At 33.6% G+C, this 14,229-nt stretch overlaps 1 protein-coding gene across 2 annotated transcripts in view; it reads left to right on the plus strand.

Moving 5' to 3' along the window:
- Window positions 1-2,676: 2,676 nt before the first annotated feature.
- The window catches only part of LOC128992473 (protein ECT2-like), a 33,621-nt gene continuing 22,068 nt past the window's right edge, over window positions 2,677-14,229 (plus strand). For both annotated transcript variants that reach the window (XM_054416061.1, XM_054416062.1), the window contains exons 1-6: window positions 2,677-2,983; window positions 5,495-5,571; window positions 8,726-8,856; window positions 9,432-9,567; window positions 10,487-10,699; window positions 11,768-11,911. In XM_054416061.1, the coding sequence (XP_054272036.1) occupies window positions 2,890-2,983; window positions 5,495-5,571; window positions 8,726-8,856; window positions 9,432-9,567; window positions 10,487-10,699; window positions 11,768-11,911 (795 nt within the window). In that variant the 5' untranslated portion in view covers window positions 2,677-2,889. The remainder of the gene's footprint in view (window positions 2,984-5,494; window positions 5,572-8,725; window positions 8,857-9,431; window positions 9,568-10,486; window positions 10,700-11,767; window positions 11,912-14,229) is intronic.

Here is a 14,229-nt window from a genome sequence, read left to right on the forward strand (position 1 = left end):
ATTTTATAACTTAAATTATAATTTACAAAAAGGTAATCTGTTCTATCTTCATGCACCCAGAAGTTCCTATCGCACAAGGCATAACGGTATTCCTCTAACATGAGAGTTGTAGTAGTATGTACATGTTAATGGCGAGCAGGGTAGTGATAAATTTGTTACTGTAGGAAAGCCCACCAAGGTTGAGGAAAAATATGAAGATATATAAAGATTGTTTTGAAAAAAAGTAGAGTGGCAACACCTTTACATTCCTGCCCCACTACACCACTGATGGCAAGTGGGGTCGGGGAAAGGAGTGCCAGGGGGGTTGCGAGAAGCGAGACTGGTGCTAGACACCGCAGTGAGTAGTGCTAGTAGACGCCCCATTGAATGTTTCCTCTGCACCTCACTTCTCTCTGCACTGTACACTGGGTTAATTGGCTTGTTAACTTGATGATCATTTTACAGGTACCATCACTGAGTGAAATTTTAAAAACGTACGTTTTTATGTCCCTGGCCTTTTAATTCGTAGATACTGGATTTGTAGTTTATTATTATGTATTTTAATATTTTTTGGGACGGGGGCAACATGTTACACACATTTATTTGGTTTTAAATAGGTTCTAGGTATTTTTTTTTGTATTTTCAAAGTCTCTAAATTCACAACCATGATGTGTCCCTAGGGTACATTTTCCAACTTTCACGCTGTTTTTAGACTAATTATTAATGCCGAAATATATAAAGCCATATTTTTATGTTAACAATAGTTATTAAACTTACAAAAAAGAAGCATATTATAATTTTATTGTCATTGCAAACTGACTAGGTACCATGACAAAATAAGTCTGTCCCTCAATTTGGTACGTCAAGTTTGTTGTGCCGGTCGTTTTGTGTTGAAAGAATTAGTTACAAGATTAATAAAGGTGAGTTTGTGTTTTTTTGTAATTTTGGTGTGTCCATGATCGTACAGTCATTTGATGAAGTAGATGTGGTGTTAATTTTTGTTGATATGATATTTCAATTGCTACATTAACCTTGAAGTCAACTTTGTATCCTCGAACATGAGGTGCAGGGCTACAGCCAGAACAGAGCCAAATAACACATAATGTCACGACCAAAGATTCACGACCATCGCGGATTTTTTCACGACCAATCCAGCCTTTTGGATTATACTGTGTTTGGTCGTGACAATTACTTAAATATCATTGTAAATTGAACAGTTTAGTTCAATTGAAACACATATTTTTATTATAACTAACAGTATAATTGAAGGATTGTTTAGAAAGATTTAGTTTATTCCAGACAATTCACGACCGTACCGCTTGTCCCTGACCATCACGTTTATGATTTCTAACATAAAAATTGCAAAAATTAAAATATCATCATATTTTAATGTTTTATACACAAAAGAAGCACACCTCTATAAAAACATAACGATTTTTCGGGTCTCAGGTAAGTTTTTTCGGAGTTATACAAACTTAAAAGATTTTATTGTCTTTCAATTTTTTTATTAATTTTTTTTCTAGAAAGACCAAATATACCAAAAGCTTAGTGAGCTGTTTATTGTATAATGGCCATAAAAGTAAATTAATTTATAACAAAACATAGTTTGTTATAAAAATAATATTAACTATTTTTAATATTCAGTTTTATGTCCGTGATGGTCATGACAAAATTTTGTGTTTTTCCATCAAAGATGCTCTAATTAATAAAAAATCACCAAAGATATTGCGTTACCATGGACATTTTATGAAACTTCAAATGTCATTGAAATAAAAAAAGTTTCAAAAAACGGAACAAAAAATTTTAAAAGTGCTTTTCCTGAAAACGTACGTTTTAAAATTTTCCCTCCACTGCAAATGCAACACAATTGATTAGCCACCCTAAAGTCACCCCATTGCTCACTTGGACGATGTTTGTCTGAAATATGGCGGAATAATAAAAAATATTCCCACTGATATTTATGTATTAAACTATTTTTTGAGTGCTGTGTTCCCAGTACAGAAAAAAACTCTTGTCATCTGCGCGCTTTGAAACAATAGCTTTTCAAAACCAAAAGACCAAAAGAGCCAATTATTCAACGATTATTTTTAATTATGAAAAATAGATATTCCCAATTGACCACAGTTGTAGGAAGTTTACTGGGAAAGTAAAAACAGATTAAATATCCAAGAAATAGTTATACAGCGTAGCATTTCTTTGTGCTTGCTATAGTTATTTTCGATTTTAACACAGGGGCGGCATGTCTACCAGGAACAGGTAATACTGTATAACAGTAAGTTTAACAAGAAATGAATACAACAATAGATGAATATGTAGCAAGATTCAATATATATAAAACAATAAAAACAATACATAAACAATGGGTCAACTCAACAGGTACTAACAGGCCGCCAACAACTTGCACAGTCACTCATTGATAATTTATTTTACTATGGTCATTGACTCGTTTCTTCTTCAATTTAAATCGTGAAATCTAACAACAAACGTTCAGTGATATCATTTTCATCATACACAGGTATGCTATTACATGTATTCAACAAATAAGATATTTACTCAACTCATTTCAGTTTAGTCGTCCTTGAAAGTCATCAACCGCCAAGGTGATTTTAAAATTATAATCACGTGACCAATTCTTAACCAACAACTAACCAATCAAAATGTTTCTACAACATTTTGAAGCTTTTGCACGGTTGCGCTCAGTTCCATTCATTAATGTGGCATTGAAATATTTGTAAATTTTTATCTTATTTGAGTAGGCGTTGTGTTTGGTGACGTGATAATGTTGCGAATATAACGGAGGATTATTGTTTTACATTTGTAGAGTGAGTGTGTAGTGATAGGAAAGTGCAGTGTTTTTGTTTTGAGAGCATTAAAGTCTCAATTTATGTTTCTTTTTACACGATTTTCAAGATGGAGGAGGCCAATGATAGTAGCAGTAAAAATACTATTAAACAACTGAAATCTGTTGAAAGCAGCGACCTTGATGATGAAAACTCCAAAGATAGTAAGTTTGCTTATCCTGAGTACTAATTATTGTTCATTAACATTTTACATCTAATGTAGTTTATCTACACAAAAGATAATCCGTCTGCCTCGGCCAACAGTCGTTTTTCCAAAGTGTTATTAGATCGGCCTTGGCTTAGGCTTACCTACAGCTTATTCGCGTTTTCGCTACAACGTATGCCTACCTATGTCAATTTGATCTTAACTTTTAAGTAAGCTAGGCTAGTTACGTTTAGTGTTGTCAACGAAACTAGGCCCTAGGCTACTAGGCTAACACACTGGCCTTGGATTAGGCCTAGTCCCAAGTCATTCAAACCCACAACTTTTGAGCTAAGCTTGGTCTTGTTCTTCATTTCATTCTGGCTAAAACAAGTTAAGTTAGCCTAGGTAGCCCAACTACAATAGCCTAACTTAGGCCCATTAAGTTAATAAGTTTTAGCTTAATAGACTAAAAACGTACACCCAAGCAAGACCTCTTTTGTGCTGATAAGCTCCCCAACAACCATAGGTTTTGTATGCTAGATTTTGATGTAGGCCCACCTTGGCTAAGAAGCCTACCCATTTATTTAACCCTCCAAGAGTCTTTAAGTACCGTAGGCCTAGGTACTTAACTTAAGTCATAGGTCATCCTTGGCGATGCGAACTTCAACATCCTTTACCAGAGTACTGGACCGAAACATAACTAAACCTAGAGAACTTCCTTAAACCAAACATGAGTGCCATAGGCTAAGTTAGTAGACAAATATCAGTAAGTAGGCTAAGTTACCTAACTAACTTAAGTTAGTAACTTGACACCCTCGCCACAAACACATGCATTGAATGGATTTTACACCATTATAAAATAAACGGTATTATCGATCTGACACATACTTTCTCACCATTAGTTTGTCAACAACTTTTATCATAGATAAACGGTGGGAGTAAGTTTAGGCTCCAAATCCCATCTTGGACCATCACTATCTAACCTAACTTATTAAGCTCTGCCTGACAAATGTAGGTAACTTAACTAGATAAACAACAACGTGCTAAGTTACAAACTTATCAACCAAAAATTTGTTTATAATAATGCAAGGAACTTCTCAAAAAACATAGGTAGGCCTACATACGTGATAAAAACTTGATCTTAAAATGTGCAGCTAAAATCAACTGAATGCACCAATGTTACACAAGCCCACCTCACTCTCAGTACCGTAGAGGTTAGGTGGTAATTTATTTAGGCTACCGGTACCTTTACTTCCACTGAGGTGAGTATGTACATCTTGGTCCATTTAGTTAAGTTTTAAATTATGCCAACTTCATTAACATCATTTAAAGGCCCCTAACTTTAAAACTGAATCTATCAATGCCATAAGCGTGAAAACTAATTACAATCTCAAACCAAAGGATATTCTGGGACGATCTTGTAAGCAATTCTCTTTTTATTTTATAAATTCACAATTACCCTTCAATATTTCACTATGTGGGGGTAATTGTGAACCTAATCTTGGGGAAATTGTGAACGCTGTTCACTTTTACCCCACCTGTAAAAGAAACACAGATTACTTACCGGTACCTACAAGTTTCCAGTTGTGTTCCATTTTTTGAGATGTAGGCAGACAGGACAGTTGTACATCTGTTAGTAATTTGATTTCTAAATAGGCTAGGTAGTTTTTTTAGGTTTTTTCAATATAAAAAAAAAACATTTTTAGTTCAACTAATATTTTGTGTTAGCCTAAAAGGAAAGTGCCTAATATTTTATTCAACCAAGGTTGATTGTTTTTACAGTAGGATTTCAATAATTTGAAGAAACAAATTTGTGCTCTTTCGTTGATTAAAGTGAGATTATTTTGTCATTTCCTTTAAATTTTTACTTTAGGTCTACTGTATCAAATAACTACTCTATATTATTTTCTCGTATAAGAATACTATTTTACCCATTAAATAAATTAATTTTAATCATTCTGACCAGTTTTTATTATTTTTACATCTAGGCCTACCTGATTTTCTAACTATTTCAAAGTACCACGTAAAAATCTCATTTAAGTACGCTTATTTTTTGTCACATGCCATTGAAAGTGGGGAATTTGTGAACAGTTTGAATTAGGCTATCTATGCTGTAGTATGTAACTTAATATTTTTCTCAACTGAGTTCACATTTACCCCAAAATTGTAGGCAATTGTGAATGCCATCCGGGCAATTGTGAAACTCCTTCACTAAATAGGGTATGAAATCAGCTTATATGAAATATTAAGCCCAAAATATGTATAGGCCTAATGCCTTAACACTGACCACATTTTTAAATTGCTTACAATTTTTTTGTAAATTGCGTTTATCTGAAAAATTTGTCATTGGCGTTCACAATTACCCTTGTTGACCCTAGTTCAACTGTTCCTTTAGAAGAACATAAAAGAACCAACGGTTAGGCTAAACACACACGAAATGAAATCTAAAAAACTCAAAATTCCATCAAATTATCTGAATGTGACCGCATCTAAAATGCTTATCGTTTGTTAATATTTTTTATTTTTTCAGGTGTCTTAACAACAGGATCAAAGTTGTGTCTTGTTGGAGCCGCGAGTTTGGATGTAGAAGTTGAAAAAGCAGCAAAGGTAATTTTGTGCTTCTTTCTTATGCTAAAGCTACGTGCACTGTTTGTTTCTATGAATAAATGTTACTATGAAGACATAGGTATACAATAATTCTGGCTACTGTATAATTCTTGTCTTTTTTATAGTAGGTTTATTATGAGTGAGCATTCCGTATCAAGTTGTTTACTGGGCAGTTTGATTCAGTAATGATTCCTCACTCATAATGTGGCTCAGTCATGGTTAGCTTAATGTTACGCTCTACATTTACCTTGTAGTAGTTTTGCTGCGCTAACGAGAGAATTTAATTAATTAGGGTAGTTAATTAGATTGTTTTGTAATTTTGAAGTAAGCTACAACAAATTTGATTTTTCTAAATAAGATTTATTTATTTCTTGATAGAAATGCCCAGTGACTTATATATTTCTTGTCGTGAATGAAGAATAGAGATGTGTTTTGGGTCGGTGAAACATGAAAAGTATGAACATATGTATAAATGAAACTAAACTTTGTATTTTTAGTTTATTTGATGATTTGTTGCTTCTTGTGAAAAATTAACTTAGGTAGGTACCTGATAAGAATTTGTGTGTAATGGGTGTTCAGTATTTTCAGGACTAGGCCTACTATAATGGCATAATAAGGATTATAATTTGTGTTAACTTGATTTTGATTAATGATTAATTATGCTGAAATAAACTGTTTTAGTATCATTTTAGATAGTTTTCCATAATAAGGAAAAAGCTATTACCGTAGGTCTCATGGTAAGACATGGACCCGGGACCGATTTACTTTTTCCTTTTGAGGTCCCTAGAGGCCAAAAACACCAACCGTTCAAATTCATATATATATATATATATGTGTGTGTTTGTGTCCGTTAGCACGATAACTCGAACAAAAATGATCCGATTTTAATGAAATTTGGTATGTAAACCTACATTTATTCAAACGAGTTTGCGAACCAGCATGATCGGACGATGGGAATGGGGGTTTATGGGGGGTAAAAATGGGGTTTTCCCATTTTTGACCCTAAAAACATAAAGTTTTGGAATATCTTTCCCACCCATTTTGTAGAGCTAAAAAAAAAGAAATACTTTAGTATATTGAAGCATTGTTGTATGCCTAATGGTTACAGAGAAAATTAAAAAAAATTGTAAATTTAAAATTCCTATGTTATTCTTATGGAGAAAATTATTTAACTGTTGTAGGTAGTTTACTTGTTTATGGATATAAGTTATGTTGGGAAAATTTGGCAAATTTATTTATTTCATACTATACTATTGACCTTTGGTCAAAAAACACTTTTTACCTTCCCCGTAGCAGCAAACCTAAGCACTCGTTAAATCTAGGCTAGGCCTAATGCTATTTAAATTGGGAATAAATATGTCTTATTTATGGAAATATTTTAGTAAAAATTTAATCAGACAAGTGAAAATTCGCTTAGTCTGCAGGTTTTGCTGCGTGGGGGGTATTTCTTTCACCAATTCGTGTTTGGCTGGTTGTACTTTACTTTTCAACTCAAGATTGTTTCTAAAAGTTGCGGTCAATTGCTTGGTGAACAGTCCCATTTGTTTTTACATATTGCAAACGGAAGCCGTCAGAACTAATGAGTTACAGTTCCACGAACCTAATTAAAAACAATCAATATAACTTCTGTTGAAGCACAAAGTGCAGACTGTTGTCACTACAATGACATATTTGTTTTGAAATTGCACAACTTAGCTAAACGATATGTTTGTTTAGTGTGATAACATTAAGATTACTCCAGTTACAAAGTGTTAAATATGTTACAGTTGTTGAAAATAATTCTCTTTTTATTTTAAATTATCTTTTTATCAGTCTCTTTAAAAATTAGATTTTCTCCATTTTTTCTGTACCTAGTAGATAAATCTTGGGAATCTAACTAAAGCTTGAGTTATTAGAACTATTAAACTTTAGGCCATTAATTTATTTGATCTTTTAGATTTGAAAAAGTTAACTGAATTACAAGAGGTTAAAATTGTTATGTAAACCTACTTACTTAGCTTAAATCAACAAAATATTGTACAAGCCATTGGCAGAAAACACTCTTTGTAGTTAAAGATGTATCATTTGATTAATAACAATTCTAGCCAGCTGATGATACAAAAACATTCTATATTGTATCATTTTGAGTTGAAAAATAAAATGTGTTTTTTGTGAGGGCCATAGGCCTACTCTAGGACCAAGATCTTAAACCATTGCTTATTGTGCATGGAAAAGAATAATACAGTACAGTGGAATCTTGATAAGAAGACCCTTGATAACGGTGTCATTTTCAAATAGGCCTTCTCACTTTTTATACTACCTGAATGGTATTAATTCAGGGGAGGTATAGATGATGTTACGATGACAGCTGTGGGCTTCTCATTAGCAGAGGGAACACCATAACCGTAACAATACGGATTTCAGCCATAGGCCTCGGTGGTCTAGTGGTTAGCGTGCCGGGCTGATATGCTAAGAGTCCCGGGTTTGAATCTCGTTGGTGGCATTAACTTTTTGACTAAGATTTTATAATTATCAGCAAGTTTGGTTCGGTTTGACAGTTTAATTTTATTATTAAGTCATTATAAAATTTTAATTGAGCAATTTCTAGTTTTATTTAATGATCAGAATTATTTTTCTATTAATAAATTTTTTGTTATTATTTCATTATCAGCAAGTTTGGTTAGGTTATGATAGTAATTTTATAATAAAAAATTATAAAATTGAATTTGAGGCATTTATAATTTTATTTTATGAACAGAACTATTTTTGCGATTAGTAAACCTTCATTGCCAAAATGCTCTCTACTACAGCGCTGTTCACGGAGGAATTTTGAACTAATGCCTCAATCGTACCTCCCCTAAGTCAGACCCTACCTGAATCACATGTGTAATTGAAAAATCTCAATAAGCAGTCAACCGTGATAACAATTATTTTGCAATAATTACCATGAGAGACTTGTAATCGAGGTTCTGCTGCATGGCAAAAAATTTTTTTAAGCTTTGTGATTCGAAATAGTATAGTTATTGTTTAATATAGGCCTATATAATTACACATATATTCATTTTTGTGATTTTCACACTAGAAACTATTTGAAACTTTTGTTTCTAGGCTCAATATTTGTTTATTAACTGACAAATATTTTTGTTATGCCCTAATATTTTAACAATTGTCTCAGGAGTTTGGCTTGGAAGTGCTGACGTCAGAAGATGGATCTGAATGGCATGATTTACCTGTCAACACAATATACTTCGTTCTGGAAGAGTTTGAAGGCAATGTGTTTGATAATCTGCACAAACTTGGTCACAGGTATGAAAGAATTTGCATCTTTTGTTGAGTATACTAACAATTACAAGCAATCAAGGGAGCTGCCAGAAAGTTGTATGGCTGCAGGGTCCCTGAAATCTTTGGGTCGTTTTAGGCCAACAGTCTGTCCAAGAGACTGTTTGATTTATTCAAGCTTATTATATTTGTTGAAGCTGGCTAATTTATTGAAGGATGTTTTGGATCCCAGCTTTTATTCTCGCAATGGCAGAAGCGTCTATAAAGATTGCGCGATTAATATACAATGTAAGCCTATTATAAACCCAATTGTATTTTAACTATTGACATTTTAAGTAATCAATACTTTCCCAAGCAGTCTGATTTTGGCTTGACCCTATTTTAAACCGAGACACAAACGTAAATTTTTCTCACAAGGTTTTTTTGTAACAACAACCCAAACAGTTTTTTTGTATAAAAGGTTTGGCCTGCATGTCCCCACTTACGAAAGACAAGAAAATAGTCCATACTAGAAAATTTTGATTATAAAAGATGTCAATGCATTTTTCGCAAGATGTTTTATACAACCAGACTGAAAGTGATTGGTTGAATGTTTGTGACAGATTGCTCGGGACCACAGCACTGCGGGAGTTGGCTGCTAGACAGGAGCCACTACCCCACAACAACAGGCCTCTATACAGCCTGGCTATGTGGGGTCTCATCGTGGCGTTCACCGGCTTCCGCAAGAAAGAAGAACTGGTAAACATTTATATTATCCTTTGAAAACTTATTTTACCGCCAACTTAATTTAAAGTTTAAAGCCTTGTTGTTTATTTTCCACTGCTTTCACCCTATGGCTATGGGCACACTTGGCGACTTGGTCACTGTGACTTATTCGCGACTTGGTTGCAGGAGGTGGGAATACCTGAGTGACTTCTGAGATGATTTTTTAATGATAGTCAACCTGTTGCTATTTATTGAATATCTAAAAAGAAAGAGTAAACGCATATTTTGAGTACATTCCCTGAAAAACAGCCGCGCGACTGGACTGCTCCGTGAGCAGTTCAGTCGCGTGGCTGTAACGAATTTATAGTTTATACATACGAATTTTGAGGTGTGTCTAGACGCGTGGCTAGAGCCGCGCGGCTAGAGTCGTATCAGTCGCAGGATAGGAAATGGACCTTAACACCATTGTTTAAACAATGATGATGTATTTTCAAATTTCAAATTATTCATAGTATTTTCGGATAAGCATTGAGTCAGCTAATGACATTGAACACACTGTTGTTTTGAAAAAATACACAAGATTTCAGATTCCTATTGCACCAGAATATACTTAATACTTTGGGATTACATCTCATAGAGGTATACAAACATTTTTTCAATGCTAATTGTTTTGCGACAGTAAAACGATTATTATTATTTGTTGGATGTTTGTTACTAAAATTGTCAGTGATAGGGAAATATTGAATAAATATTCTAATTTGTGTACAGTGTTAAGTTTTGTATTTTTTGTGCCAGGACAGACTCTGTTCCATTCATTTAAGCCTTTTATCTTTACAAACTATCTTTAAAACTTAGTTCCTTGTAGCCTATCACACCCTTGTTCTCTTAAATAGGCCTCCACAAATAATTAAAAATAATTTCATAGGAAAAAACCAATGTTATTGTTGTGTAGAAGCGGCTGATACAGAAGATCCACAACATGGGAGGCAGTATCCGCAGCGAGATGAACAGTAAGGTGACGCATCTAGTGGCTCAGCGCTGTGGTGGCTCCAAGTACCAGTACGCCATGACGTTCCGTGTGCCGATCGTGGCAGCCACCTGGGTGCACGACGCATGGGCAATGAGATCGCAACCAGAGTATTCTGCTGCTGATTCCAGTGTCATCGTAAGTTTTGGTTCTCATTCAATACTTTATTTAAATAACAGTTTAGCCGCCATCTAGTATTCAACCTACTTTGACCATATTTTGCGTCTTCCATGGTTTTGACATGGGTGATAAGAGTTTGTTTTTGTTTTAGGCTAAATATATCTGATGGTTGTTAATTATTATTTCAGAGGTATGGGCACTGTATTCATCAGTTTGGATTAAGTTAAATTGCTTTTCTATTCCACTGCATTAATAAGTTGCACTTTTTTTTACTTTAGGAAATAAATTTTACTTTAATAAAGTGTTTTTTTTTTAGCGAATTTCCCATATAGGGAATAAGCTATTACTGTATTACTCACTTGTGGTAAGACCTGGACCCGGGACCGATTTAATTTTTTGTTTTGAGGTCCCTAGAGGCCAAAAACACCATCCGTTCAAATTCATATATATATAAGTGTCCGTTAGCGCGATAACTCGAGCAAAAATGATCCGTTTGATAAAATTTGGTACAAACATGTATACCTATGTTTATTTGAACGAGTTCGCGAACCAGCATAATTGGACCACGGGAACGGGGGTTTATGGGGTAAAAATGGGATTTTCCCATTTTTCACCCTAAAAAAAAATTTCCAATTTCTTTTAAACCGTTTTTTAGAGCTTAAAAAAAATAAATAATTTAGTATATTGAAGCGCTGTTGTATGCCTAATGGTCACGGAGAAAATTCAAAAATAGTGTAATTTAAAATTCCCATGTTATTCTTATGGAGAAAATGAAAACTGTTGTAGTTTACTTGTTTATGGATATGTATTGATACAATTTGGCAAATTTATTTATTTCATCCTATACTATTGACGTATGGTCAAAAAACACTTTTTACCTTCCCCGTAGCAGCAAACCTAAGCACTCGTTAAATCTAATATTATTTGAATTGGGAATAAATATGTCTTAGTTATAGAAATATTTTAGTAAAAATGTAATCAGACAAGTTGAAATTCGCCTAGTCTGCAGGTTTGCTGGGGCGGGGGTATTTACATTTTATTGCTTGACTGAAACAGAGATAATTCCTTGTTTCACTCCTGTTTTAGACCTGTCACAAACTGAAGCCTTTCCAAGGTGCAAGAGTGTGCTTCCTGGGGTTCCCAGAGGACGAGCAGAAGCACATGGCTGAAGTACTCGTCCAGAACGGGGGAACATTGACGGACCACGAAGACGCAATGTGCAGTCACATGGTAAATCTGATCATTTTGTTTTCAAGTCTATCTTGTTGAGTTTTAGTGGTTCACTTTGACAATTTGAACACATTTTTGTATTTGGCAATAATGTTGAAAATGTACTCAGTTTTGATAGCTTGGCCTGATTTTCAAATTTGATTTCACAATGTTTTGTTTAGTTTTTATTAATTTTAGATCTACACATGACAGTTTTGTTATATTAAAAAAGGTTTTGCAAACAAGCGTTTTGTTGTAAAATGTGAATAGTTTCCGTTGTAATGTTTGGTTTCCTTTAGGGATGGACGGGATTGAATTTTTGGTTCGGGACGGGACGGGACGGGATTTTTATTTCCTTCCCAATTTTCGGGACGGGACGGGACGGGATTTTTTTGTGTAAGACGATCAAAACTTTGGTTTACTTTAAAATGTAAGTAAAATGTTTGGAAAAGGCAACAATGACAAACAAAAGCAGTGTTCAGTCTTTATTGATCAGTCTTTCTCAACTGTACTAAATGCAATCAAACAAAGGGTAAAAACATCTAGGCAACAAACACAACCAAAAAACTCTAAGCAAACTAAAATGATATAATACCTACCTAAAAATACAAGTTCACCAAATATAAAAAGAAAAAGTACACATTTTATGCTTTTGAACTATGGTGCATCAGTCTTAATTTTATGTGACATTAGGGCCTAAAAGTATCATTTATTTTTAAAAGCCCTGGACTTTACATAAATTACTGTAATGTTTCATCAAAAATATAGCTTAGATACCAAACTTATTATTTTATATGAAATGGTGACAAAAGAGGGAAACATAATTTAAAATAGTAGTGGCAAATTTAACATCAGATTAATAACAATAACAGTAGGCCTATATTGTAACACATTATAATTTCAAAGTGCCTAATTTGATTTATATACCACATTTTTTGCAAACTATCACAAGCTATGATTAAAAATTTACCCTGAAAGAATATGCCATGTAGTCAAAATAGCCTACTTATCCTAAATAAACTCAAAGCATCAAAACAAAAGATAAATACTAACAACGAAATGGTAAAAAATCAATAGCAATAATAATATATCTTAAAATATTATGAGATCAAACCATCTTATTTGATTTGATTTATATCAAATCAAATTCATTGCAAACTATCACAATCTGTGATTAAAAATTACCACTTGAAGAATATGTCATGTTGTCAAAATACTTAGCCTAAATATTAAGATATTATGAGATCAAACCATCTTATTTGGCTTGCATTATATCACATTTATTGCAATTATCACACGCTGGGTAACACTAAAGAATATGTAATGTTGTCAAAATACTTAGCCTACTTATCCTAAATAAACTCAAAGCATCAAAACTAAAAAATAAACACCAACAAAGAAATAGTAAACAAATCATTAACAATATATCTTCTTAAGATATTATGAGATCAAACCATCTTATTTGATTTGCCTTTTATTTATCACATTTAGTGCAAATTACCACAAACTCTACAACTGAAAAGAAATCTAACACTAAAATATGTACTCAAATAGTCATCTTAAGCTAAGAAAACTCAAAGCATCAAAACAAAAATAAACATTAACCAAGAGATGATTGCAAACATAAAAATTAATAACAATGTATTAACATTGAACAACCTAATTTTATTTGCATTTTATCACATTTATTGCAAGCAAACGCATCATTTAAGCTCCATCACAAGCTCTGACTAAAAATCACACTGAAAGAATATGTTGCTAAAATATCTATCCTAAATAAACTCAAAAACCAAAACTAAAGAACATAAATGATATTTAATATTTTATAAGCATTAATATAACAGCTACATTGACATTCACAATAGTTTGACTGTAGGCCTACTAGTTTTCATAGAGATTGAGGGACACATTTGTCATTTACATAGTAGGCCTATCAAATTTGGTAGGTGCTGTCAGTCAAGATATCAAAATAAGACTGTTAAAGAGGTAAGCCTGTTGGTCAAATGTATGACTTATTTCAACTTATCATACAATAGTTTCGCGTTTTGATGTAGAAACACCAACTCCTCTACATGTTCATTCGAAAGTCTTTGCCTTAATGGTGAAACAACGTTACCCGCACTTGAGAATGTCCTTTCGCTTGCTACTTCTGTCGCCGGTATTCCTAAGTACTGACGAACGATGGACTTCAAAAGGGGAAACCGTCCTTCGTTTTCCCTCCACCATGCACAGGGATCCTCCGATGGTGGAATGGTTTGTTCAGCAAAGTAGATTTTAAACTCATTGTCCACCTGGATTTCAAGCTGGGTGCTTTCCTGTGGTTCTGAAGCCTTCTGTGC

This window comes from Macrosteles quadrilineatus, unplaced genomic scaffold (assembly GCF_028750875.1).
Source record: "Macrosteles quadrilineatus isolate MER2022 unplaced genomic scaffold, UCM_ALF_1.0 Scaffold_4__1_contigs__length_99947679, whole genome shotgun sequence".
Taxonomy (NCBI): domain Eukaryota; kingdom Metazoa; phylum Arthropoda; class Insecta; order Hemiptera; family Cicadellidae; genus Macrosteles; species Macrosteles quadrilineatus.